This window comes from Dunckerocampus dactyliophorus, chromosome 3 (genome assembly GCF_027744805.1).
Source record: "Dunckerocampus dactyliophorus isolate RoL2022-P2 chromosome 3, RoL_Ddac_1.1, whole genome shotgun sequence".
In the NCBI taxonomy this organism is placed as follows: Eukaryota; Metazoa; Chordata; class Actinopteri; order Syngnathiformes; family Syngnathidae; genus Dunckerocampus; species Dunckerocampus dactyliophorus.
In genome coordinates, this window is record NC_072821.1 from 1,759,097 (window position 1) to 1,786,189 (window position 27,093).

The 27,093-nt window shown below is 43.6% G+C and overlaps 1 protein-coding gene across 1 annotated transcript; it reads left to right on the forward strand.

The window, feature by feature from the left end:
• Positions 1 to 79: 79 nt before the first annotated feature.
• Positions 80 to 19,174, forward strand: LOC129178853 (semaphorin-7A). Its single transcript, XM_054771474.1, has 14 exons — positions 80 to 304; positions 1,023 to 1,159; positions 1,576 to 1,632; positions 1,718 to 1,816; positions 1,895 to 2,003; positions 2,803 to 2,913; positions 3,873 to 4,015; positions 4,082 to 4,260; positions 5,058 to 5,160; positions 7,081 to 7,267; positions 9,990 to 10,105; positions 10,178 to 10,323; positions 14,525 to 14,604; positions 15,482 to 19,174. The coding sequence occupies exons 1-14, from the start codon at positions 190 to 192 to the stop codon at positions 15,826 to 15,828; spliced, it is 1,929 nt and encodes a 642-aa protein (XP_054627449.1). The 5' UTR covers positions 80 to 189; the 3' UTR covers positions 15,829 to 19,174.
• The last annotated feature ends 7,919 nt before the right edge of the window (positions 19,175 to 27,093 follow it).

Consider the following 27,093-nt stretch of genomic DNA (forward strand, 5'->3'; position numbering starts at 1 on the left):
TATTTGTAAGAAGAAGTGTAAGCGCAACACCTGCAAACTTGTGACGGCAGGTGCGTTCCATTTATGACTTCAAGTCCTGCCACATTCACTTCCCCTCGACTCCGCTTGACGTCAGCAATTAGCTATATGCCAACGAGGACAACTTAAACCGCTATTCGAGCGCAGCCCTTGTTAAAGCCGCCACGCGCCATGGCCATCTTTTTACTGAAGGATTTTTATTTCAATTTCTTGCTTTTATGGCTCCTCTCCAGCGTGACTCTACTGGGCTCGGCGCTTCCACCGAGGATGACTTTTAGTCACGAAGGTAGGAGACGTTTAAAATGAAATGAAACAAAACTGGCAAAAGTCGTCGAACTCTTTTAGCAGCTGCACACAAAAATGTACTGTTACATTAATACTCATCCGACTGGGCACATCACACAGCCGTGTAACTTTCTAATACTAATACGGACGCAGTGTTAGACATTAATATTATGTATCCGTGTTATTGTAAAAGTAGTGTAGTATAGTATTTGTAATAAAAATCTAATTAAATCGGGAAAATATGGGACAAAACAGGGAGCTACACAGGGAGCTACACTGTGATAAATAACAGACAGTAGAGCTCCTGTTTAATAGACGATCTTCGAGTAGCGTACACATGTTGCTTGTATTTAATTAATGTCTTTTGTTTATGACTTTATTCAGTGTTTGGTTTGAATAAAATTTGAAGGTAGCCTTGCATTACATACATAATAAAAATAATCGTGAAGGGAATATAGTGAAGTCTTGCCTTTTGTAACAATTTATTTGACTCGCCCCGATATTGAACTCCGATGATGCTCACCAGGTATGCCGAAGTCTCGTGAGGTGTATTTTTTCCAGAAAAGTTTGTCCAGATTCCACATTCTAAGCTTGAGTGTACTTTCTGTGATTGAATGAAGATGCACGCCAGTAGTAGAACAAAACATTGCAGTCATGTGATTTTAAGCTCCTTGAGTGAAATCTCATGATCCAAATCACGCTATTGTTAACTCTCACAGAGACTTTGGTTCAAAGTGTCAGCTTGCCTAGTGTCTTCCATCTGCTTGTGCGGATTCTTCTGGAAAGAGATCCTGACAAGCTCACCGCTGTTGGGAAAAGACATCTGCTTTCAGTCAACTTCCGAAATCCTTCCAAGGTAAACACGTTGTCTGATGGTTTGCTAGTTTATTCATGAATAACCACAGATAATAACCAAAATCACTTGCGTTCTGACATGAAGAGCTATAACCATAAAATTTAACTCTTATGAGCTATTTTTGTTGTCGTTGTTAAATTTGTCCAAACGAAGGTACCCTTAGTTGTATCGGGCATTAAAATGAGCAAGAACCTGAAGAAACAAGGGTGCTCTAATCATTTTTTCCGTGACCGTATGTCACAAAAGCTTACTTTGTGCATTTGCTCTTTACTTTGGTCCACAAAAACATACTTGGTACACAAAAGCGTGCACCAAGTATCTTTTATTTTTTTTCAAGTTTTGGTACACATCAGAGTGCTGATCCAGGAGTGCGAACGCAGCCTTAAGTTACAAATTTGGTCATCTGTCCGTTGCAGACAGCAGAAAGGAAGTTGACGTGGGCCGACTGCGGCGACGTTGGAGCATCGCAAAGCGTGAGACGCAAACAAACGCACGCCGCTCCTCGGTTGGTTCCTAACTGGTCGCCTCTTCCTGATGTCGTCGTGTCCTTTTTTTTAGGATTGCGACTTTGACGTGGTCGTGGCCCTGGAGAGGGAGGATGCCGGCCACGTGCTTCTGTGCGGGGCCGACCGTCGAGAGACGATTTGCTGCGACACGGTGAGACAATGAGCCCCGTTGTAGATGAGCAGAGCCGCGGTGGACGCCGGTTGTAAATGCACTGATGTTTGTTGTTAGAACCTGTCCGAGGATGCGCCCTCTTGCAGACCTGCTGACGACCTGGAGAGCATACGGGGGAGCATCAGGAGCTTCGTCGTGAAGGGTGGCGAACATTCTGCCCTGGTTGGTAAGTTTGCTCTCGCGCAACTGAAGTTATTTTGGAAGCTGATTGTTGTCAGGCACATACTGTAGACTCTAGGTGGTGTAATGGTGCTTGTATTTGTAATTTGATTCTTGGCTACAGTAGGTGGCTGGCCATCTCAGCCAGGAGACAGGAAGGTGAACCGTTATGAAACTGTTTGTGTGTGTGTGTGTGTGTGCGCGCGCGCAAGATCATTAAAAACAACAGCGCGTGTTTGTTCCAAGTGAAAGGCCTTGTGATCGTTTGTCATTCCTCTGTTGAGAGCAAGTAGTACTAAAACAGAGTGGAAAAACATTCCATTCCTAACAGTACCTAAATTGAACTGACCCGAGATTATGGGGGTACCGTTACACCCCGTGTGTTCGGTATCGCAAGCAACTGGGAGATGCCTCCTCTGCTACATTGTGGTCGTCTAATGCCATTTGTTTCTAGTTGTGGTATCTCAGACCAAGACTTAACTTTCACAATGATATTGTACTGTCTGAGGTCAGGGCCTGCTCTTTCATCTTTCTAGTCATCTCTATTTTCCACTTCTTGCATGAAAAAGCATTTCACTTTTCTTCTGACACTTTTCAACCTGCCCCCCTCCCACTACGATACATTGTTTCCTCCCACTAGGAGGAAACAATGTTTCAGTCATTGAAGTGACAACAAAGTCTTTCTGCTCTTAAAAAACCCCCAACATTTTTCAAGTAGGAGGTCCAACCAATTGTTCACTGCTGCAAACCAAAACATTGTGATAAAGCTAAACTTTATTATTATTATTCTTTCCTTCCCATCCCAGAATCGGCGAAAGGTTCCTCCTCGCTGTATGTCACGTACTCGGGCTCCCAGGAGTACGTCGGCATCCACAAGTTTGGCAAAAACCGAGTCGGACCCGCAAACCACGATAAAGGTGCAAAGATAAAGACACTTCATTAGGAACATCTCAAAAAGTTCAAGGCTTTGGAGCGTAAACTTACGATAAATGAATACACAGTGTTGGCTTTTGCGGTAGCTCCTGTCATAGAGGATCTTTGACTTGCATTTTTGGAGTAGATCCTTAGAAATAGCAGAGCTCTTGTCATATAGAGGATCTTTGACTAGTATTTTTTTGCAGTAGGTTCGTCAAAACAGAAGAGCACTTCTGTAATATAGAGGATCTTTGACTTGCATTTTTGGAGTAGATCCTTAGAAATAGCAGAGCTCTTGCCATATAGAGGATCTTTGTCTCGAGTTTTTTTGTTTTTGTTTTTTTGTTTGTTTTTTTGCAGCAAGTCCTTCAGAACTGCATAGCACTCCTGTCCCACAGAGAGGATCTTTGACTAGCATTTTTTGCAGTAGGTTCTTCAAAACAGCAGAACACTCCTGTAGTATAGAGGACCTTTGACTTACGGTTTTCGCAATAAAAACTGCATAGCACATATAGGGAGGATCTTTGACACGCGTTTTTGCAGTAGGTTCTTCAATTCAAAGCAGAAAAGCACTCCTGTCTTGTAGAGAATCTCTGACGTGCATTCTTGGAGTAGATCCTTAAAAACAGGAGGGCTGTTGTCATATACAGGATCTTTGACTTGCCCTGTTTGCAGTACCTGTAGGTTCTTCAGAACAGCAGCATGCCTGTCATATTGAGGATCTTTGATGTTTTTTTGTGGTAAGCCCTCGGAAACAGCAGAGCACTCATGTCATTAAGAGGATCTTTGACTAGCGCTTTGGCAGTTGGTCCTTAAAAACAGGAGTGTTAGGTGTGGTGACCACCAGAGGCAATCATCACACAAATATCATGTAGATGAAGCAGCGTGTTATCAGAACCTGCTTTGGAAGCAGGTGATGTTTGTGTTTCGAAATGAGCTTGGGTGTATTTTTACATTTCAGAGCAGCACTACTTGGGTTTGTTGCTCAGCAGATGGCGAGACGACCCTTCGCAGGACCAAGTGTACGCCTTCTACAGGGAGAGAAACAAAGACACAAGCTTGTCCAGCAGCGCGTGGACCCCGTACGTCACACGGGTCTGCGTGGTAAGTGTTGGATTTAGCTCACAAGACCAAGAAGGGCGCTTCTAAACAATCTAATGTCGCTTCCAGGCGGACATGGGCGGGCCCAAGAACAACCTGCAGTTCACGTGGACCTCTCAGCTAAGCGCCAGGCTCTACTGTGGCGACCAGGACAGCAGACAGAGCTTCTTCGAGCTTGTGGACGTGGCTACCGTGCACGCGGACCGCTGGCAGGACACCCGCGTTTACGCCCTCTTTAGGAATGAATGGTGCGAATTCAACATCATTCAGTTATTTCATATAATCAGTCAAAGGCTGCATCGTGGAGGAATGGTTAGCAAACACAGGGGGCACTCACACTGCTCCTCAGCTACTGTAGATGTTATTGATCCAAGGGAAGTTCAAATGCATGCCATCACTTCATTATACAACGCTATTCATTTTTAGAAGACACCACAAGACTTTTTTCCCCTAGAAAACGATCTGAAGAAGACAGGTTGTCTTTATTCCTTACAACAGGGGTGTCCTGTTTCCTCCAAGGGCCACGTACTGAAAAACCAAAGAATTCGGGGGCCGAAAAGGCTAAGAAGTTATCTAGGTGGACAAATCATATTGTTAGTTTTGGTGTCAACATTTCACCTTTTTTTCTGTAAAAAAAAAAAAAAAAAGATGTAGGCTCCAAATGGCCCCGGGGCCGCACTTTGGACACCCTTGTCGTATTTATTTCGATAATGCAAGGCGGTGATTATTATTAATAAGGCGGGAGGAACGGGAGGAGCAATGGCAAGCATTGCGTGTCGGCCTGAGCGTGAGACAGACATTTAACATGCAAAGCGGTGGTTATCATTAATTACGAGCAGGAGACGCTCTGACGTTAACGATGTGATCCGTGCATGGCGCTGCCTCGTATCAGCGCACCCTAACCTTCACACAGTTTCATGCGTGTACCACCTCTTTACCTTCTTGTTTCCTTCCCCTTTCGGTGGTGGTTCTTCTTTCTAAATATAGACAGTCTGCTGCCACATGCAAACATGCTGACCTTGTTGACGACCCCTTGTGTCTGCAGGAACATGAGCGGCGTGTGCGTCTACGCCTTGCAAGACATCCGCAGAGTCTTCACCAGCTCGGCGTTTAAAGGCGCGGACCGACAGACGCGGCGGCCAAGGGGGGTGCGTTAACTCGTGCATATTTCTCATATGACACTTTCCCAATGTGTGGTGCAATGTATGGATTTACACCGCTCACTAGTGACTGAAGGCTTCATGATGCTACAGCAGGGGTGTCCAAACGTTTTCCAGCCAGGGCTACTTAGTGAAAAATGCAAGGATGCAACTTTGCCAATTTGATGTAGATATGGTAAGAAGTTCTATATATTTCGAGAAAAACTGCATCTCAGCTTTGTGATATACAGTAGGTGGAAAAAGCCTATTACTAGCACTTGGCTTTTTTTTTTTCTTCCCCCAAATATGTCAACTGCCGGCCTCGCGGTGGTCTAGTGGTTAGCAGGTTGGCCACACAGTCACAGTCTGGAGATCGGGAAGACCAGGGTTCGATTCTCCCTTGGGCATTTCTGTGTGGAGTTTGCATGTTTGCGTGTGGAGTTTGCGTGCGTACATTCCAAAAACATGCATGTTAGGTTAATTGGCGACTCTAAATTGTCCATAGAATGAATGTGTGTGTGAATGGTTGTTTGTCTATACAGTATGTGCCCTGCCATCGCCCGAAGTCAGCTGGGATCGTGTCCTGCATGCCCCGCGACCCTAATGAGGAGAAGCGGCATAGAAAATGGATGGATGGATGGACGTCAACTGTTCCTAGCGTTTTGGCAGATAACTGCAAGTCACGTGCTCGGACCCTGTCTTAGAGCTACAGTATAACAGGAGCAAGACACCATCAGAAGGGTCATTGTAGTGACTATTCTGCAGTACAATGAAGCCTGTAGGGTGTAGTGTACCGCTACATCATAGTATGCTATCATGATGGTCAGTGCGTACCTTCGTTTTAATGTCACATTTTGGTACGGCAAGGGAACAACATTTAAAGGGATAGCTGGGATTTTTTTTACATGAAGTTATGTCACATCCCCATCAGCAGTGTAGTACATTAACAGCCACTTACCACTTACCCCTCCCCCCACTTCGTCTCCCAAGTCCAGTTCTGGTCGGATTTCTGTGATGAAGGACGTAGTTCCGCTTTGTTGCTGGGGACATTTAAGTAAAGAGTTTGGCTTCTCCAAACAAGGTGCGTTCAAAAGCGTTATGTATTGTATGTCTCCCGCCGCATCCCTGCGCCCTGTGGCCAAGCGCAAGCGCAGAGGTTATGTGTTTATCTGTTTGTTGGTGTTGAAAATAACTTAAAGTTCTGAATGGATGAGGATGCAATTTTCAGGAATTGTCGGAAACGGGATATGGAAGAATGGATGAAATTTTGGGGTGATCCCGATCACCGTCTCGATCCAGGAGGGGTCTAGGGGGGAACTATGGCACTTAAACTAGAGTGCTTCTGTAGTTTATTTTTGTTAGATTTTATTATTCATTTTACAAATAAGTTATTTTAAAACTTACAGAGTTCAGCAAACTTTTTTTTTTTTCAATTTTAATAGAAATAAAACACAATAACTTGCCACAAAATGTAATCACCCCCTCCTTGGCCCAGACCACATCTGACAACTAATTTGGGGAAAATCAATTAAATTAAAAAAATTAAAATAAGAACATAATTAAAATAAATAAAGTAATAAATTAATGTATTTACATCTTGTTAATTTACAGTAAATTATAAAAAAAGCCATCTTCCCATAAACCTTGGTGGAGGGTTGTGGTGCAGATATACAGTATGTAGAGTAGTTCACGTTGTGCTATCTATAAAAACACATACAGTACAAATTCAGCTTATGCTGCACGGTTACGTCAGGTTAAAAACCCCGTCTCGGTGCAGTTTTGTCAAGACACGAATGCATGCTTGCATAACTCCAAGTGTTCTGTCTTTGCACGTTCTTGTACATTTTGCAATGTTGTGAGGCCATATTTGTCACAACAGTGCCTTTCCCTTCACTGTCCAACACTAATCCCCCTCCCCCTCCTCCTCAGTGTGTTTCAGACAGCACAGCGCTCCCTCTGGACGTCCTGAAGATGATCCAGATGACCTCTGAGATGGAGCAGTGGGTGTGGCCTGTGAATAAGTCTGGTCCACTTCTGCTCAGTCATCACGTGTACACGCACATCCACGCCGATGTTGCAGACTCGGAGGAAAGCCCAGTTCTCTTTCTGTCTCTCGGTAAGCTACGACTGAAACCCATCCCGTGGGGTCACATCTCCTTTCACTTGTTGTTGACAAATAGAGAGCTGAGTGCTTGTTTTGTTGTTTTGTTTTTTTGTTTTTATACCTTTTCCACTTATTTTACCAGCATAGCGTGTGTGCTATTTGAGTTGGTGAATAAAATGTTCATTATTCAAATGTGAGCCGGGTGCAAGAATAAACGTGCCTCTCGTCTTTTTCCCCCACTCAGAACCTGCACGTCGTCAGTGGGCGTTGTAAAATGGCCCGTACATTAAAGCAGTGAAACACAACGGTGAAAATATACTCATCCAGCCTGAGTTGCGCGCACACACACACACACACTCAAAATGGCATCAGCATGCTCTGCTAAACTATGCTAACCCGCTAGCTTCCATTCACGCTCCAAAACAGAGGAGTTTCCTTGGTTTTTCGCCGGCGTTTCGACATGTTTAGTAGTGTTTGTGATGAGATTCCGCCACAATTGGACATTGGTCTGCAGGGCGGTGTTGCGTTTTATTCTTCTTGTGGGTGGCAGGAGTGGAGTGGCGACCAGCTTTCAGGCGCATGGCCGCACCCACCGTGCTGGAGTGCGGCCCGGAGTTACGTGATACGGTAACAGGATCGGCCGGATCTCGTGGCCGATATTATCCGATCTTCAAAATACAGCGGATCAACAACATTAGGTAGAGAGCCAACATGTAGCGCAGTTGTACAACACACCAGACAACAGGCTAGAATTTAATGAAACCGGTGTGAGTGTAAAACTTGAGCGTCATGCTGATACGCCGTTGTTGTCGTAACAGGGCAAACAAGAGCATCAAGTACCTGCGGTATCTGTTTCGTTTTGTGTGGGCGGACACACGCTCACGTCACAAAGGTTTCATGTTTCTTGCGAAACCCCCCCAAACGCCCACACAGCACTTCCTCATTTGTGGAGAATAGTCTTTTAGTGTCCCCCTTTTGTTCTGTGAACAAAAGGCTCATAGGAAATGTGTGGAAATGACCTTCACACCTGGGTGACACACACCGAAAATGAAAAGTAAAGATACTCGGTGGGGGCTTTGGTGCGTTTGTGGGAATGTCAACACGGGTATTTTTGTTATGGGACCAAAGGCTGCGCCGTAAATGACATGGATGGGTCCAAAATGCCCGGGGGGCCCATTTGTGGTGCGCGACACGTTCTAAAACTATAATTTCACAAGAAAACCAAAAACAAATACAAAAGCAACAATAAAAAAAACTCAGCAGGAATTTTTACAAGAATAAAGTCAAAATATTCAGAGAAAAAAGTTGCAATCTAACAAGAAAATGTTTTGGGAATAACGTCATAGTTTGATGAGGGGAAAATGTCATTTTAGTAGCATCGAGTTGAGATGGTAAAGAAAAAAGATGTTTTTTTTTATTTCAGGTTGTGATATGAGAAACGAATAAAACAAAGAAGTTGTTGTCATTTTTGGAAAATTTTAGGTTATAAAATATATATAAAATATTCTGTTCTGAGAATAAAGTCAAAATATTATGGGAATAAAGTCATAATTACGGGAAGAAAATGTACAATAAGCAAGTCGAAATAGTTGGAAAATAAAAAAAAAAAACACAGAAATTTGGAAAAACGCAATTTTACGAGAAAATCTTAAGAATCTTAAGAGAAAAAAGACGTATTCTAACTAGAAAAATTTTTTACGAGAATAAATGTTAAATAATGTCGTTTTAGTAGCAGACACTTTCAATAGTAAAGAAAAAAAAGTTGTAATATTAAGAGAAGCAAAACTAAATAAAGTTATCCTTTTTGGAAAATTTGGAAATGCTTCAAAAAGAAAATACGGTATACAAAAGTTCTTTTGAAGAAAGTTGGAATATTTTGGAAAATTTAAAAAAAACAGCAAAAATGGGAAAAAAGTGCAAAGACAGATTTTAAAAACAATAATCATAATAATGTTTTTCACCTACATCACTAAGCTGAGATGCAGGTTTTTCTGGAAATATGTTTAACTTCTTAGCATATCTTTACAAAATCTCAAAGTGGCCCTTGCATCCTTTCATTTTTCACTGTGGCCCCCGGTGGAAAAGGTTTGGACACCCCTGGCATAGCGTAAGCTTTTGCGACTTATTGCGTAACTCAAATTGTGGGGGAGAGCGGACTGTATGAGTGTCAGGTGGGTTCGCTGGAGCAGCTCATCCACACCAGAACTCAGGTCAGAGAGTGAGTCCGGACACAACAACAGAACTATACGGACTTTATTTATCTACAGTCCAATTTACATCCAACAGGTTAAACTGTACTGAGTCTGATGTCTCAAGGAGTGTGGTTTCTTCGGCACTAACGCAGACAGACCTATACAGTACAAGGACAAGCTTTCTAACATGCCTGGATTGTTAGGCTGTGGTCCTACTGAGGACCCCTTAGTCGCCCTGCAAGGTGCCTGGTGCAAAACACAAATGAAGTCTGCCCTAAACAGTGCCTGTACTAAACATGAAATTTAGGAGGGAATTTACAACACAAATATTCCAAACCAAAATGCTCGGCCTGCTTCTTTGGTGTACACCAGGATTTCGGGTCACATTCACAGTCGACCAAACGCACCAGAGTTCCTTTTAACCAAAGCAAACATGAGAAGTGAACGCACCCTTAGCATGTTGCCCAGATGTCTGCGGTGTGATTTTCTGACATTACACCCGCGCCCACCCGCTGGCCTGCTAACTTCCTGTGTGCACCCAGCTAGTGGAGGAGTTCACAAGGTGGTGCAGACCCAGAGTCGGGCCTTCATCATCGCTGAATACAGACCTTTCAACCACAGAGCCCACATCGGCAGCATCGTCCTCCATCCTTCCTCTGTGAGTAAAAGGCCTCAGCATCCCTCGCTGCCATTGGCTGGCTGCATCCCAACTACACTACTCTCTTTGCAGAAGAAGCTCTACCTGAGCTCCACCAGCCAGCTGCTCCAGGTGGATGCGGCCGACTGCGCCCGCTACGGAGAAACGTGCGAGGAGTGCGTGTTGGCCCGAGACCCGTACTGCAGCTGGGACGGAGCCTCTTGCAACCCTGATACCAGGTAGGACCTCCCTGCTGCAGCGTGAGTCCTCTTGCACCCGGCTGTGGCGCCATCGCCACCGCGGTGGCACAGAATGCTGAGAGATAACAATCGCAGCAGGAACTCGGAACTAGAGCGCCGTCTCATACGTTAGATGCTGTGGTCATGTGGTTCCACATGTATTGGATGAATGAACCAGCATGTTCTCATTTTAGTGCTTTTTCAAGAGCCAGAACTGACTTCATCTGTTTTTCTTCTTCGTATGTCAGAACAGTTTTTCCCTTTTGGGAAAAAAATAAAAACAGAAATAATGTGGTCACTGTAAGAAAAACACATTTTTAAGTGTAAAAGGAAGTTAGCCAGGAGATGAACCTACTCTGCCTGTATTTTTAAACCTCCTCTAAACTACTATAAAATCAATACAAAGGTTACCTGCTGGTTAGCTTATCTTGTCTTTAGGGCTGTTTTAAAAATAGTACGTTCACGGCGCTAACTCATTTATTTCATTAATTACGTTACATTTTGTAGCGTAATTAACGCATACGCATCACGGCAAGCCATGGCCGTCTGTCGTGACGACAGAAGGCATCAAAGTGCAGCGTCCCCATGGAGTCTGACGCTCTTTTACGATAGTAGACATCATAAGCAGTGATAAAACATACTATCTCACCGTTGTCACTGGGACAGTTCCGTTTTGTTGTAGTATCTTGTACGTAATTTGGGTCGGGTCGCATGGTGTTAAAGTTCGTGACGTTTGTCACTTGATTGATCGACAGGACAGCCAGTCTAACATGAATCTGCTGAGCCACAGCAACGTTCTTATTATTATTATTATTTGTAACATTGTTACGCTGAAGAACTACATTACTGGTGTAGCGACACCTTGCCACACCACACCAGCTAGCTACTATCCAGCTAGCGACTAGCTTCACCACACTTCTTCTTCTTTTCCTTTGGGCTTTTCCCTTCACGGGTCACCACAGCCAATCAATTGCCTCCATCTAACCCTGTCTTCTGCATCCTCTTCTCTCACACCAACTACCTTCATGTCCTCTTTCACTACATCCATAAACCTCCTCTTTGGTCTTCTTCTAGGCCTCCTGCCTGGCAGTTCCAAACTCAGCATCCTTCTACCTATATATTCCCTATCTCTCCTCTGGACATGTCCAAACCATCTCAGTCTGGCCTCTCTGACTTTATCTCCAAAACCTCTAACATGTGCTGTCCTATGATGTACTCATTCCTGATCCTATCCTTCCTGGTCACTCCCAGAGAGAACCTCAGCATCTTCATCTCTGCTACCTCCAGCTCTGTCTCCTGTCTTTTCCTCATGGACACTGTCTCTAGACCAAACACCACCACAGTTTTGTACACCTTTCCTTTCATTTTAGCTGAAACTCTTCTATCACACATCACACCTGACACTTTTCTCCACCCGTACCATCCTGCCTGTACACGCTTCTTCACCTCTTTTCCACACTCTCCATTGCTCTGGACTGTTGACCCTAAGTACTTCAAATCCTCCACCTTCTTGATCTCTTCTCCCTGTAAGCTCACTCTTCCACTTGGGTCCCTCTCATTCACACACATGTACTCTGTCTTACTGCGGCTAACCTTCATTCCTCTCCTTTCCAGGGCAAACCTCCACCTCTCTAGCTTCTCCTCCACCTGTTCCCTGCTCTCACTGCAGATCACAATGTCATCTGCAAACATCATAGTCCATGGAGATTCCTGTCTAACCTCGTCTGTCAGTCTGTCCATCACCATAGCGAACAAGAAGGGGCTCAGAGCTGATCCCTGATGCAGTCCCACCTCCACCTTGAACTCCTCTGTCCCACCTACAGCACACCTCACCACTGTCTTCCAGTCCTCATACATGTCCTGCACCGCTCTAACATACTTCTCTGCCACTCCAGACTTCCTCATACAATAGCACAGTTCCTCTCTGGGCACCCTGTCATAAGCTTTCTCCACATCTACAAAAACACAATGCAGCTCCGTCTGGCCTTCTCTGTACTTCTCTATCAACATCCTCAAAGCAAATACTGCGTCTGTAGTACTCTTTTTTTTGGCATGAAACCATACTGCTGCTCACAAATGCTCACATCTGCCCTTAGTCTAGCTTCAACTACTCTTTCCCATGACTTCATTGTATGGCTCATCAGCTTTATTCCTCTGGAGTTGCCACAGCTCTGCACATCTCCCTTGTTCTTCAAAATGGGCACCAGCACGCTTCTCCTCCATTCCTCAGCCATCTTTTCATGATCTAAGATCCTGTTGAACAACCTAGTCAGAAACTCTACTGCCACCTCTCCTAGACACTTCCAAACCTCTACAGGTATATCATCAGGACCGACGGCCTTTCCACTCTTCATCCTCTTCAATGCCCTCCTCACTTCATCCTGACTAATCTTTCCTACTCATAATGCCTCAGGCCACTAGCGAAAGGTAACGCTACGTATTGGCGCCGCCGCCACTGCTGCCTTGTTTGTTTTTGAGTTTGGAAAAGTTGACACTAGGTGTAGGCGTTCCTTTCTGTGCTGCCATGTGAGTCAATGTGCCCAGGAAGGAAGTTCCGCTAATGCTTAAAAGGACCACAATACAGCAAAATACTGGGTCACACTTTACAATAAGGTACACAAAAATACAGTAGTTACTGAGGAACTAATGAAGAACTAAGGAGGAACTAATGACTGAGGTACACAAATTAAGACTAGTTACTGAGTAACTAATGAGGAACTAATGACTAAGCTACATACACTAAGACTAGTTACTGAGGATCTAATGACTAAGGTCCATAAATTAAGACTAGTTATTGAGGAACTAATGAGGAACTAATGACTAAGGTACATCAATTAAGACTAGCTACTGAGGAACTAATGACTAAGGTCCATAAATTAAGACTAGTTATTGAGGAACTAATGAGGAACTAATGACTAAGGTACATCAATTAAGACTAGCTACTGAGGAACTAATGACTAAGGTCCATAAATTAAGACTAGTTATTGAGGAACTAATGAGGAACTAATGACTAAGGTACATCAATTAAGACTAGCTACTGAGGAACTAATGACTAAGGTACATAAATTAAGACTAGTTACTGAGTAACTAATGAGGAACTAATGACTAAGCTACATACATTAAGACTAGTTACTGAGGATCTAATGACTAAGGTCTATAAATTAAGACTAGTTATTGAGGAACTAATGACTAAGGTACATAAATTAAGACTAGCTACTGAGGAACTAATGACTAAGGTACATAAATTAAGACTAGTTACTGAGGAACTAATGACTAAGGTACATAAATTAAGACTAGTTACTGAGGAACTAATGACTAAGGTCCAAAAATTAAGACTAGTTATTGAGGAATTAATGAGGAACTAATGACTAAGGTACATAAATTAAGACTAGCTACTGAGGAAGTAATGAGTAGTGGTTAGCGTTATGTAGGTTCATTCCTCATGAACTACTGTCCTTTTGTGTATGTTATTGTAACGTGTTCCCAAATACTGTAAGTATTGCGTGTTGTCATGAGTGTACAGTAGCTGTTACTACATGGGTGCAGCGTCTATATTAAACCATAAAAGCTTGTTGGGTGTTTTAATGGCGAGCTTTGTCGGCGGCATAGGTGTGTCCCATACGTGCAATCTGAGCTGTCTCTTTTCATCTGTTTTCGTGTCTTTAGAATGCCCAGAAACGTGTGTTCATTTCTTACATTAAGATTGTGGATGATGGGCAAAATGTCCCCCCAAAAAGTGCAGTTTTCCTTTTAATGCAGGTAATGTCTCATCCATGTAACATTACTGACCCCTAATAGTGATGGGAATGCGACTTGTAGCTGTTCTCTGGCCATCATCACATTTCTCTGGTCTGATCTGTAGTGGGGAAAACACACCAAACTAGCTCAGGTCATGTTCTCCATCACCGTACCCGAATGATTTTAGGAATGCTGTCTTGCCCAAGAGGCTTGAGGAAGCAGCTTTTGAAAAGTCACATGATGCAAATGAGGATGACACACTTGAGTAGAGCAAGGGTTTGACATGATGACACACTTGATCAGCATTTTTTAAAATGAGTCACTTCTGTGGCTTTGTGATTACAAGTAGTAAGTGTTTTTGTGTTGACTCGTGCAGGCCGACTCACACAGCGCGCGCGCGTGTGTGTGTGTGTGTGCATTTCCACAGTGCCTTCATAAGTTGCTGTAATGTTTGCTTTCACAGCGGCGCCCTCGCCATCCAGGATGTGACTTCAGGAAATTACACCATCTGTACAACCTCGCCTCATCTTCACCTCAGTAAAGGTTTGTCTTCTTGTCGTGTCACCACGTAAAAGACCCTCGCATGGAGATTGTTGGTACCCGTACCCCACGGAAGGGAAAAGCCCGCAAGCGCCACAGAAATGCAGTTGTCGCTCGCCACATGGCGACTCAATTCGATCACGACAGCCGCGATCTCGTGGCACTTTACACGTGAAGGCCACACTCGCAAATGCAAAAGTGTCACACCCAAATACAAAGCCCCCTGGCTGGTTTATGCTGAAACTATCAACACTTCCAGGCGTCGTGATGAGCTGCAGGATAAGCAAACCGTGTGTGTGTGTGATTGTGTTGTCATTATCTGCGTGCGTGTGGGGTGTAATGCATGACTGTCAGCATGTTGATATAAAAACATGTGATGCCAGTCATCACTGGACCTTGAAACACACCTTGTTTGCAGCACATGGTGTTTGCGGGTTTTGCCACAGTTAGGAATAGCTGTTGACTCCAGGGCTCTTTTGTTTTTTTTTTTTTTTACAAAGAAAAATATAGCAGTACCGCATGTTTTAAATGCTAAAAGACCTTAGCATTAGCATGCATTTGTTCAGTGGGAAGCAAGGTTTATTGTTTTTGTTGAGTGTTTTAGTACACTTTCAACAAAAAGCTGAAAAAATAGCCATACATTAATTTGTAAATGCCAATGGAACGTAGCATTAGCATACATTTGAAGTGACAGACGTGGTAATATTAGCTATAGAGGTCAGGCTAGTGAATGCTAGTGCTAAATGCTAAGAGAACGCCTGTCATCTTGCAATAACAGTTGTGTTTTTGTTTCTTTTTGTACACTTCTATAGTAGCTTTAAATTTACAACAGCATCCTTGTTTTGGGATCAATTCCGTCATTATCACCTTGTGTCCGCAGTGATCGGACCGTCGCGTGCGGGCGAGGTGGTGGTGCCGCTTCCTCCTGAGTCCAAGTACTTCCTGCAGTGCCCGACGTCGTCCCGCCACGCCCTCTACGCCTGGCGTCACCGTGACGAGCAGACGCCCTGCGACTGGAGCCAACATGGCTGCCTCCTCCTGATTGACAGCATGGGCACCCGGCGGGAGGGGGGGTACACCTGTGTCTCTGAGGAGCGGGGCTACAGCCGCGTCCTGGCCCGCTACCGGCTGCTGCTCACCGGAAGCTCGCCGCGTCACTCGGTGAGTCCGCTCCTTCCGCTTTGTCTACTGGCTGCTCTCATGTGGACAGAGTCCTGGAGAATATGAACCCTGTTTATGTTACTTCAGAACTTCAAAGTCCTTTTGGAAGCGGCACAGAACTTTTTCGATGCCTGCAAAGCGTGCAAAAATGTTTAGTTTATCGGGGCAGGGCCTTCATCTTTGACGTAAACGCAAGAAAAATACGTTATTTCCATCTTCAATATAAGAACATTTAGCTGAAACGAGCCCCTGAAGTCTTTCAAGGAGTTCATTTATGTTCACAGAAGTAACCTTTGTTACGCAATGCGCCTTTCAATGTGTTGCAATGCCACAGTTTGGCCACTAGGAGTCTTTGATTTTGAGGAACGCTGTTTGTGTTACTGTGCTATTTATTATTCCTGCCACTTTGTTATTGCTGTTGGAAGTTCACTGTGGATTAAATGCAAGTATTTTGCCAAATGTTTACTTTTTTATGCAGCAAAATGTCAAGTTTCGTCTTTAAAATAGAAAAATGTGGGGGTACTAACGAGAAAACAATAACGTGGCTGTCCCACGGAAAACAAACTGGTAATAAATCAACCATCACATAAAAAAAATCAATGCAATAGATTAAATACTTTTTAAAATGAATAAAAGGGTATTAAATTAAAATGAAATACGAAAACATTTTCACAAATGATTTTTTTCTTACATTTGTGTTTCATACTTCTGCTTGCTTTATATTCAGGTAAAATTTAATTTTTATAAATATCGAATACATATCAGTACACTTTTAAACTTTTTTTTAAAATCCCACATTTCTCATTTATTTCTTACATTTGTGTTTCAGACTTCTATTTTATATACAAGGTGCATTCCCAATAACAATAAATGGGGGATTTTTTCAAATATTGAATACATTCTGATATGTTTTGAAACAATTTGAACATAACATTTAAAAAATTCCCCACATTGTTTCTCATTCACATTCGTGTTTTATACTTATGCTCATTTATAAGAAATGTCCAATGTAAATAAAATAAACATAACCCATATCATATCTACACATCTACAGTGGTGGGGAAAGCGTTCACCCCCCCTTCCTGATTTCTTATTTGTTTGCATGTTTGTCACACTGAAATGTTTCAGATCATCAAAGAAATGTAAATATTAGTCAATGACTACAGAACTCAACACTTTATGCACTTCTTAAATGTAACGTTTTATTATGAAGGAAGAAAAAACATCCAAAGCTGCATGTCCCTGTGTGGAAAAGTGATGTCCCCCTAAAGCTAATAAGTGGTTGGCCCCCCTTAGCAGCAACAACTGCAATCAAGCGTTTGTGATAACTTGCAATGAGTCTCTTCCAGCGCTGGGGAGGAATTTAGCAGAATTGTTGTCATTCAGCCACATTGGAGGCTTTTCCTTTTTAAGGTCATGCCACAGCATCTCAATAGGATTCAGGTCAGGACTTGGACTAGACCGCTCCAAAGTCTTCATCCATTCAGAGGTGGACTTGCTGGTGTGTTTTGGATCATTGTCCTGCTGCACAACCCAAGTTGCTTTCAGCTTGAGGTCACCAACATTCTCCTTCAGCACAATTCATGCTTCCATTTATCACAGCAAGTCTTCCAGTCCTGAAGACCATCACACTACCACCACCATATTTTACTGTTGCTATGATGTTCTTTTTACTTTCACGCCCGATGTAATGGGACACACAGCTTCCAAAAAGTTCAACTTTTGTCTCGTCAGACCACAGAGTATTTTACCAAAGGTGTTGAGGATCATCAAGATGTTTTCTGGCTAAATTGTCCAAGTCCAGGACCACAAGGCTGGCGAACAGCTTTTACCCACTGGCCATCAGGCTTCTCAACGAAGCACACACACATGCTGCACGCAACACAAACACACGCAACACACACACACACACACACACACACACACACACACACACACTCAAAACACTTTATTTATTTGTATTATTTATCTGTATTAATGTCTCTTCTGTTGTTGTTGCTTAATTTATTGGTATTTACGTTTCTTATGTTCTTATTTTTCTTGTGTTTTCTTTCTTTTTGGGAGAATGAACAGAATAAGAATTTCATTGCATTGCAGAACCACCTGTTTTACTGAGGATATGACAATAAAACTCCGTTTTTGCCGAGTGTCTTTCTTATGGTGGAGTCATGAACACTGACCTTAACTGAGGCAAGTGAGGCCTGCAGTTCTTTGGCTGTTGTTGTGGGGTCTTTTGTGACCTCTCAGATGAGTCGCCACTGCGCTCTTGGTGTCATTTTGGTTGGCCGGCCACTAGTGGGAAGGTTCACCACTGCTCCATGTTTTGGCCATTTGTGGATAATGTCTCTCGCTGTGGTTTGCTGGAGTCCCAGAGCTTTAGAAATGGCTTTATAAGCTTTTACACACTGATAGATCTCAATTACTTTCTTTGTAGGGGAGGCAACTATGGGGTGCAATCACTCTTCCCCCAGTGGGCCACGTACTGTAGGTGTGGATTTTTTTTTCTCAGGGAGGCATCCTGACCCGATGCCAGTGTGGAGCAGCAGTGGTTCTACAATGATCTCTAAGGGAGCCCAGCCACCCGACGGAGAAAACTCATTTGGACAAGATGGCTTGTACCCGCCATCTTGTCCTTTCGGTCACTACCCAAAGCTCATGACCACAGGTGAGGGTAGGAACGTGGATCCACCGGTAAATTGAGAGCTTTGCCTTTCAGCTCAGCCCCCTCTTCACCACAACGGACCGATGCAGAGTCTGCATCACCGCAGACGCCGCACCGATCCGCCTGTCCATCTCGTCTTCCATCCTTCACTTGACCTCGAGGTACTTAAACCCTCCACTTGGGGCAGGATCTCATCCCCGACACTCCACCCGTTTCCAAACGAGGACCATGGACTTGGACTTGGAGGTGCAGAATCTTGGCTTAATTCTTTTTTCACAAAATGATTCACATGTAAATCAAGAACTACATTTTAAAAAACAGCGTTGCAACGATAATTACCCCCAGTTTGAAAGTATCTCTCATGTCATGCCGCGCAAAACAAATCAACAGCAAGAAAAAACGCATGGCATCAATTATCCTTCCTGACGTCCCAGACAGGCTTCACTTGAAAAGTGCTCAAGCACCGCCCCCTTGTGGTGGCGTGTGGCTACACAATGTAAACCAGCGTAACGCACCATTTAACAGAGGAAACACACACGACCCTTTCTAACGCCACATATTGCAGAAACAAACCAACCATCCTGTCTGCAACTTCCTGTACATGTCACACACACACACACACACACACACGCGCGCGCAGATGTCCAGTCGACGTGCAACATCTGGACGCCACCGATCAGAGGATTAAATTTGAGATCGGATCTGACTCTCCTATCGGAGCGCAATGATGAATGAATCCTCCGTCACGGTCCGACTGCCCTTTTCACGCCCTCGTGTGCCTCGATGGGGCTGGGGTTGGGGGGGGGGGTCCAGGGTCAGGTTGCAACATCCGCACTTTGCATCCCTTTGAGCGCCACAATTTGCAACGGGGAGTCAAAAAATGTCAAACGATCCGGATTTGATCTGTTTTGATTAGTTGCGCGCATTAAAGGACTCATCAAAGCAACGCATCAGTCATCAACTCCTCGCTGCCTTCGCTCATCACGGCACCGTCATTCCTCTGGGAGGGTGTGTCATTGAGTCAAACGGCCCCCTTTGCCGGTGCTTGGAGGTCGAAGCCTTCCCAATAAAGCGGCCAGTGAGAGTCCACCGATAAGGCGTCCCAGCGTGGTGTCGAGCTGTGCGGCGGGAGCGCGTTCCAAATATTCCGGAGCAGCTGGCCTCAGTGTGCCTCTCCCTCCTGGCCGAGTAAACAAAGCACCAGGCGACGTTAAGCAAAAACACATGAGGAGGCCTTTTTTTGTTCCCCCCGTCCTCCTCCTTTTAGGCTTTTTACTGACAGGACAGCCGGACCGCTTTCACCTCAGACTTCGTCGTCGTCGTCGCGATGCCGCGTCCTGTCCTCGGAGAGACCAAAGGCGAAGAGACGGTCACGTGTTTTACGTAGAAGGGCAAAAATATGCTCGAGTGGGAGTGAAATGAGTTTGATGGCACAAAACACGACGAACCGCGCAGGCCCGCTTTTCACAGCGTAAAAAGAACTTAACCTCTTGTGGACGGTTGTTCGGGAATAATGAGAGGCAGACCGGAATCAAACTTGCATGCAAGGAGACAAACCAATGCAACCTGCGCTGTAAAAACAGCCACACGTGAAAGAAGCCCAAATGATATTAAAACCAGACCGCTTTTCTTATTTCAAGCAAAAAATTCTGCCAACGGGGTAAGCGAAATTTGCTTGGCTTGAATTCTAACTAGAATATTTTTCTTGTGACTTTTAAGAATATAATGAGTGGTAAAATAAGCAAGTTGTTCTTAATCCCAAAGCTACATGTAGCATCATCAAATGTTCTTATTACGAGGGAAGCCAAATTCTCTTAGAAGATTCCTAAATTGGGATAAAATTTGCTTTCATGAGGCTAAAAAAATTCCTCCAAAAAATGCAAGTGTTAAAATGCAAGGAAAAGTCATAAACTGAGATGCAAAATGAGAATTTTTGATCTTCTACGCTGCGATACCCGCATTATTCTGACAAGATTGTATTGTATTGTGTAGTATTTTGTCCTATTAGTCCTACATTTATTTTATCTACATATTTATATGGCTAATGTTAGCATTCTACCAGTGCTAACATGCTAACACCTAGCATAATAGTAGTAAGTCTTTATTTAAGTGTCTAGCTATGAATTGGCTGAATGGCAACTATGTTAATGTTAGCATTGCTAGCATGCGAATGTTAGCATGCTAACATGTAGCATAATAGTGCAAAGTGTTTATATGTGTCTAGCTTTGAAAATGGCTAAAAACGCTACAATGCTAATGTTGGGATGCTAACAATGCCAACATGATAATGCTAGCATGCTAACACCTAGTATGATAGTGCTAGTGCTAGAAGTGTCTACTTATGAAAATGGCTAAAAATGCTATGATGCAAATGTTAACATCATAGCAATGCTAACTTGCTAAGGTTAGCATCCTAACACCTAGCATGATAACGCAATGTACCGGGAAGGCTAAATACCCCGAATGAGTTGAGAATTTTGACTTTGGAACGGCCAGAATTGGTTGAGAAACGTGGAAGTGGATGTAAATCTTTAGCTCAAAGGCATTCCGAAAAATGGGAATGTCAAGAAAAGTAGGAATTGTTGGCGTGTGGAAAATGGCATGAATGTCCTTAATTAGTTGAATGCTTTGAAGTTGGAAGGGTGTGATGGGTGGGGAAACGTGGAAGTAGCTATACTGTACCATTTTGCGTTCCGGAAGAGAAAATGTGGGAATTTTGTGCTGCGGCTGATAGCACAAATGTCCTGACTTTGTTGAACGAGCTGATGTTGGAATGAGGTGAATCGGTTGGGAAATGTGGAAGGAGTGGCGGGTAATAGCAGTTTTACAGGCCAAGTGTGAATTTTCACTTTATAGGGATAGATCTTGTATCTGTACTTGCAAATGGAGATCGGTCTGAAATAAATTCTGTAAAACTGAATCGTTCACCTGTTCCTCTGAGCTGTTCAACCAACAAGTATCGGGTCGGAGCAGAACTACCCTTTTTCATTGGGAAAATGTAGATGTTTTTTTCAGTATAAATGCAGCTAGCCTGAACGTGTTGAACAATTTGATGTTGGAATGGCTCGAATCGGATGAGACATGTGGCAGTGGTAGCAGGTAATAGTAATTCGTAGGGATGTCCGATAATATCGTCCCGATGATAAAAAAAAAAAAAAGATTAAAACTGATATCCAATCCAGTCCTTCCACGACAGGAGATATGTGAGGTTAAACATATCGGTGTCCATATGGGTTGATATCGGAATCGTAAATCGAGAATTGGACAATATCGGTCATCCCTAATAATTAGTTGTAGGGAAAAGGGTGAATTTTGGGGAAATTTTGGATCACCCCCAAAATGGAATCAGTTCTTCCATATCCCATTTCTGACAATTCCTGAAAATGTCATCCAAATCCATTCAGAAGTTATTTAGGAGGCAAACAGACAGAGACGGATAAAGGGCGCTAACAATGGCTAACAATGGCTAATAATGGCTAATAATGGCTAATAATGGCTGATAATGACTGATAATAGCCACAGACAAAGGCAGACCAGAGGTGAATGGGATTCCCTGTCCCAACAGATGCAGTGCGTGCACGCTGTGCTTTTATTGAGGAGCTGTTGTGGGGCGGCCGCGTGCACAACACAGCCGAGCTCCGCCAGCAGACTCTGCGTCACCTCGCCTGTGTTCGCCTGCCAGCGGAAATAAACAAATAGGCGTAAAGCAATAACGGATGTCAGATGATGACGGGATGCCGGGTGATGTTACGGGAAACGGTGCGGGGCCTCGTCATGTGACGCACACTCGGATGCGGTGAAAGTGGAGATTTCAACAGGAAATGACCGGGACGACATGATTGGCTGCTTTGTTTTCAGTGGGATTATGGCGGCGTTTTTTTCCTGAAAGCGTGCCGATGTGGTGTTAGTCAGCGGCGCTTTGCATCAAAGCGTGTGAGGATTATTTGCTGCCTGAGTGCGCATCCCGGTCCGTTAGCGTTGCGTTATTTCACGCCCGCTTTGTACGGCGGCGGGATGCAGAGCTCGCAGGCGCGCACACGCAACACCATTCCAAGTTTGTCCGAGTGCAGATGGCCAAGCGGCGAGCAGCAACAATGAACTTGTCAATGGTCGGCCAAGAAGAGGAGGAATACTCAGGAAGTGACGTGAGACTGCAGCCTTTATAGCGCTTCACTTCTTTTTACGCTTGTGTGGCGGTCAAGAATGTCAAAAACCCCAAAAAACAGTAACTGTTGGCGCAATTGTTTGTAGCTTTTTACACTGGTAAGACCAATAAATACAGAAAAGAAAACACGGATTCAACTGTCATCTCATTATTGTTGATATTTTTGTTGATAACAAATAAAAATGGTAAAAAATGCCTGCACAATTAATCGTAGCGTGACAATTGGCAATCAATTATTCAATGTCGTTAATAAGTAGAAAAAAAAATAAAATATGTAAAGTGTCAGATTTTGTAATTGTGTTTTTTACTATAAATATACTATAATATCAATAGATTTCAAAATATATACAATTGTACATAAATAATAGTACTGGAATTCATAGATGTATAATTATACATATAGGTTGTTTTTTAAATACGAAAAACAATTTAAAAAATAAAAAATAAGTGTCTTTGATTTTTTTACATATTTAATTATTATAGTACTATCAAATAAATATATTTAAAAATAAATAATCTACATAAATAATAATATATATATTTGATAGTAAAAATAATAACATATAATAATAAAAAAGTGTGTTTTTGATGTGCATTATTTCCAGTCTTTCATAAAACAATATGACGGGCTGAATCTGGCCCTTGGCCCTTGGCCCTTGGCCCTTGGCCCTTGGCCCTTGGCCCTTGAGTTTGACACCTGTGGTGTATTTGATGGCCAACATGGAAAGCAAACGGGTGCAGCTAACTTCTCCAGCGTTGGGAACCTCACTCCATTTGCTTTCGATGTTGTAGTAGTCAGCAGTCATGTCGAGTAGTACTCTACGTAGTATGACAGTGTTCAAATACAGTATGCAGTACACCAACAGTCACCAAGCGTCACCAAACGTCCTGTGAAGACAAAGAGCACTAACGTGTGAACTGATGTATAAAAAGCTTTGCATTTGCCCGCCTGTGCAGGTGGTTTCCATTAACAACAACCAGCGCCGCTCCAGCAACCATTTTTGCTGCCTAATGACGCCACGTCCGTGCTCCTTGTGCGTTGCCGCGCTCCAACAGCCACATTTACAAGAACCAGTAAAGAATAAAAGAAAAGCATTGGCCACCTGACGACTCCGACCGCGGTGCCGTTGTGACTGTCGGTGCGTCCGCATCTGCTCCCGCTTATTAAAGCTTTACGGTTTTAAACTCGCTGCCTCCAAAAGAAAAAAGGGCCGCCTTGTTAAAGCCTGCAGAGTTTATTTGTTGCCTCAAGTTGTCCGATTAGTCGCTTATTGGTTGATATTGCATCTCGCATGTCCCTGCAGGGACAAGTAACGTGGCGCTAACCCGTAAAGATGATTTGATTTGATGCGGGTCAGTGACCATGGGAACACCGCAGGCCTGCTCGTGTAAGACGCTGAACACGTATTCTTTTGGTGAGGCGAGACAGAGGACACAGTAAAACAACAGGTCCCACGCTAAGGACTCGCTTGGTCGAAGAAGTGGACCGTGTGGTAGGTTCCATGTTCATATAGCAGAACACCATATTCTGTGCGCCTTGAAAGGTCGGTCAAAAGGGCCTAAAAAGGCTGCTACTCAAGGGGTTGTCTTGAAAAATGGCTGGGGTTGAACGACTTAAAGTTGGTTTGTCCCAACCCACCCGGGACACCTTTTGGAATGCAACATTCACCCCTGAAAAAACAAAAACTACTAAAAAATAAGTGACATCCTAGTCCCGCTTAACATGAATCCTCAAAGGACGCAACCCACAAATGGAAGCTAACTAGCTAGCAGACCGCATTAAATACGAAGCTACGGCAAGTCCCGTTAAAACCAATCGCGTTTCAGTATCGCGTATGAAATCAAAGCTCCATCTGGTGGCGGCTCGTTGTTCCGCCATGTGACAGAGCCGCCGTTATTCTACAACAGGTGAAACACTCGTTCTATGTCATACATTTACGACTAGGCTTGTCAAAGTTAACGCGCGGAAGTTTCCTTTAACACACAGGTGTCAAACTCGAGGCCCGAGGGCCCGATTTGGCCCGCCGTATCACTTTGTGTGGCCCGCCAAAGCCTTGAAATAAAGGACACTTATTTTCTTATTATTTTAAAAAATATTTGTATATATATATTGCAATTTCGTTATTCATATTCATTTTGTTTTTGCTTTTTTAAGCTTTATTTTTCATTATTTTACTTTTACAGTATTGTAAAATTATATTTATATTATTGTACTTTTATACGTATGCTGTAATTTAATATTTTTTAACTTAATATAAATATATTTAAATAAGTACAAATTTTAATATATAAAAATATTTTTACAATAATAGAAAAAATGTAATATTTAAAACATATTTTTACTATAATTGAATAAACATTTACCGTTACATTTACAATAAATACTACAATAATAAAGTAAAAACAAAATTATTACAATAACAAAAACAACTTAGATATATATTTTGTCAAATCCAATTTGAAATGATTATTTTTTATTCGTTATTAATGAAAAATGAATGTAATCATTAATTATGAATGAATTTGTAAAATAGAATGATAAAAAGTAGCGATCAAGTCCTGAGCAAAACACACGTACACCGCAGCCACGCAACCCATCTCATGATCTTGCATTGTGTCAAAGTAAGACAGGAACAACATCAAATTTAAAGCACCACAAACACGCACACTGGCACCCAATGAGGTCATCAGATCTGACCTTTTATGCTTTCGGGAGCAAATATGAGGTGAAAGAAAAAGTGTAAAAATACAGTATAGTAGTCCAAGTGTACATCGTAGAAGGTGCGTTTCCATAAAATGTATCGTAGTTGCGTATGAAATTGTTTACCACCAAGAGATTGACATCCCCACTTATGAGAGATGAAAACTTAGTCCTATCTGAGATTAAGTGCGATTGATTGAGTTAACTATGGACCAAAATGCGATTAATCACGATTAAATCTTTTCATGGACTGACGTCTCTACTCAGAAGACGTGAAAAGCTGAGCAGAACGCTGCGTGCCAGCGAGGCCTGACATACAGCATGAAGGGATTACTGCACGGCTGCAATTACAAATCCCTGTCATCATTCCGCGTGACGCCGATTAACGAGCGCGGAGGCCAGGTGCCGCCGTGTGGACAGGAAGCAGACTTCAGCAGCAGGATTAGAACCTTTGCCTGCGTTGCCTTTGAGTCCGCGTCATCTTAAAAGCCCGTTTAGACATTCGACTCGCCTTGCGTTGTGCGTGTGTTCTTCCAGCTTCTTGGTGGGATTTCCAGCCGGGAGGAATGCTTGTCCTGGAAGCGCACATCTGCGCTGGTGCTGCCTGATTCATGAGCGCGGCTTCACCACACGCGGTCACTAATAAGGTGACTTGAATGGGGGTTTTCCACTCCGCAACCGCTGAATATTAAAGGCGTTCTTATTGACTATGAAAGGGTGACGTGGTCGCATCGCAAAGAAAAGAGGCACCGTAGTTGACCAGTGTGATTATCATTGTGGTCTTAGTTTGCGCCGCATCGTACCGAGAGCTACGCTATTTTGCTCCACCAGAGAAGCAATAAAAGCTGAGCATCATTCAAACGTCTGACTGTTAAAAATCCATTTTTGAGAAGACTAACCTGGACCCACTCCCTCCGGGTCCATCTGTGCGCCGTCGTCCCGGCCGGGCTGCGGTTCTGAGGGGAGTCAAGGATAATAGAAAGTGATTGGCGTAGATATGAAGTGTAAATTTGTCTCGTTGTAGAATAAACATGAGTGGTCTTGGTACGCGTCCCAGGGGCACACCCTTAGAAAGACTCAGGGAGTTCATGCAATCTCAATGTACTTTCCATCTATGTTGGCTATGAGTTCCAATTCAAGGTGACCTTTAAAAGCCAACTTTCCTCCTGTTCTGTGTGAACGGCACTGACACACGTGCCCCAGAGTGTCAACATGGCCGACCCGTATCAGATGCATCTGACCTCGAGAGTCAAGTCAAATGTTTCTGCCCTGTTGTGTTGTTGTGTTGTGTAGTGTCGGTGTCAAAGCTTGGTCCGCCTCGCCGGCAATAAGTCGGACTCGTTTCCCGTCAGGGTTGGACTCCGCCAGGGCGGCCTTGATTGTTCCTGATTGTGTTCGTTACTTTTATGGACAGAATTTGAGCAAATGAAAGCACAACCTGTAATATAACATGCAAAAAATGACTCACACCATTGCAGAGCATTACCACTCTTCCCCCCCCCCCCCCCCCCCCGAGGGTTAAAAAGTAGGCGTGTATTTGTAGACGCGGCGTCCATTACAGTGAAGGCCACAATCTGAGGTGATGAGGTTGATTTCCAACGTTTGTGTTGTGCAACCAACCCTTCCAAGTCGCCCAGATGTGACATGAGTGGTTCACTCGTTGGCGGTACCCCTTTTAGACGCCCACCCACCCCCAGTAATCCAGGCTGCCAGTGTTTCCCTGTAATTCCTCCTGTCCGAGGGCACCCCCGTGGAAAGAGGCGTTCCAGGCACGACCGCAGTTTCTCGCTCATTAAATGTATC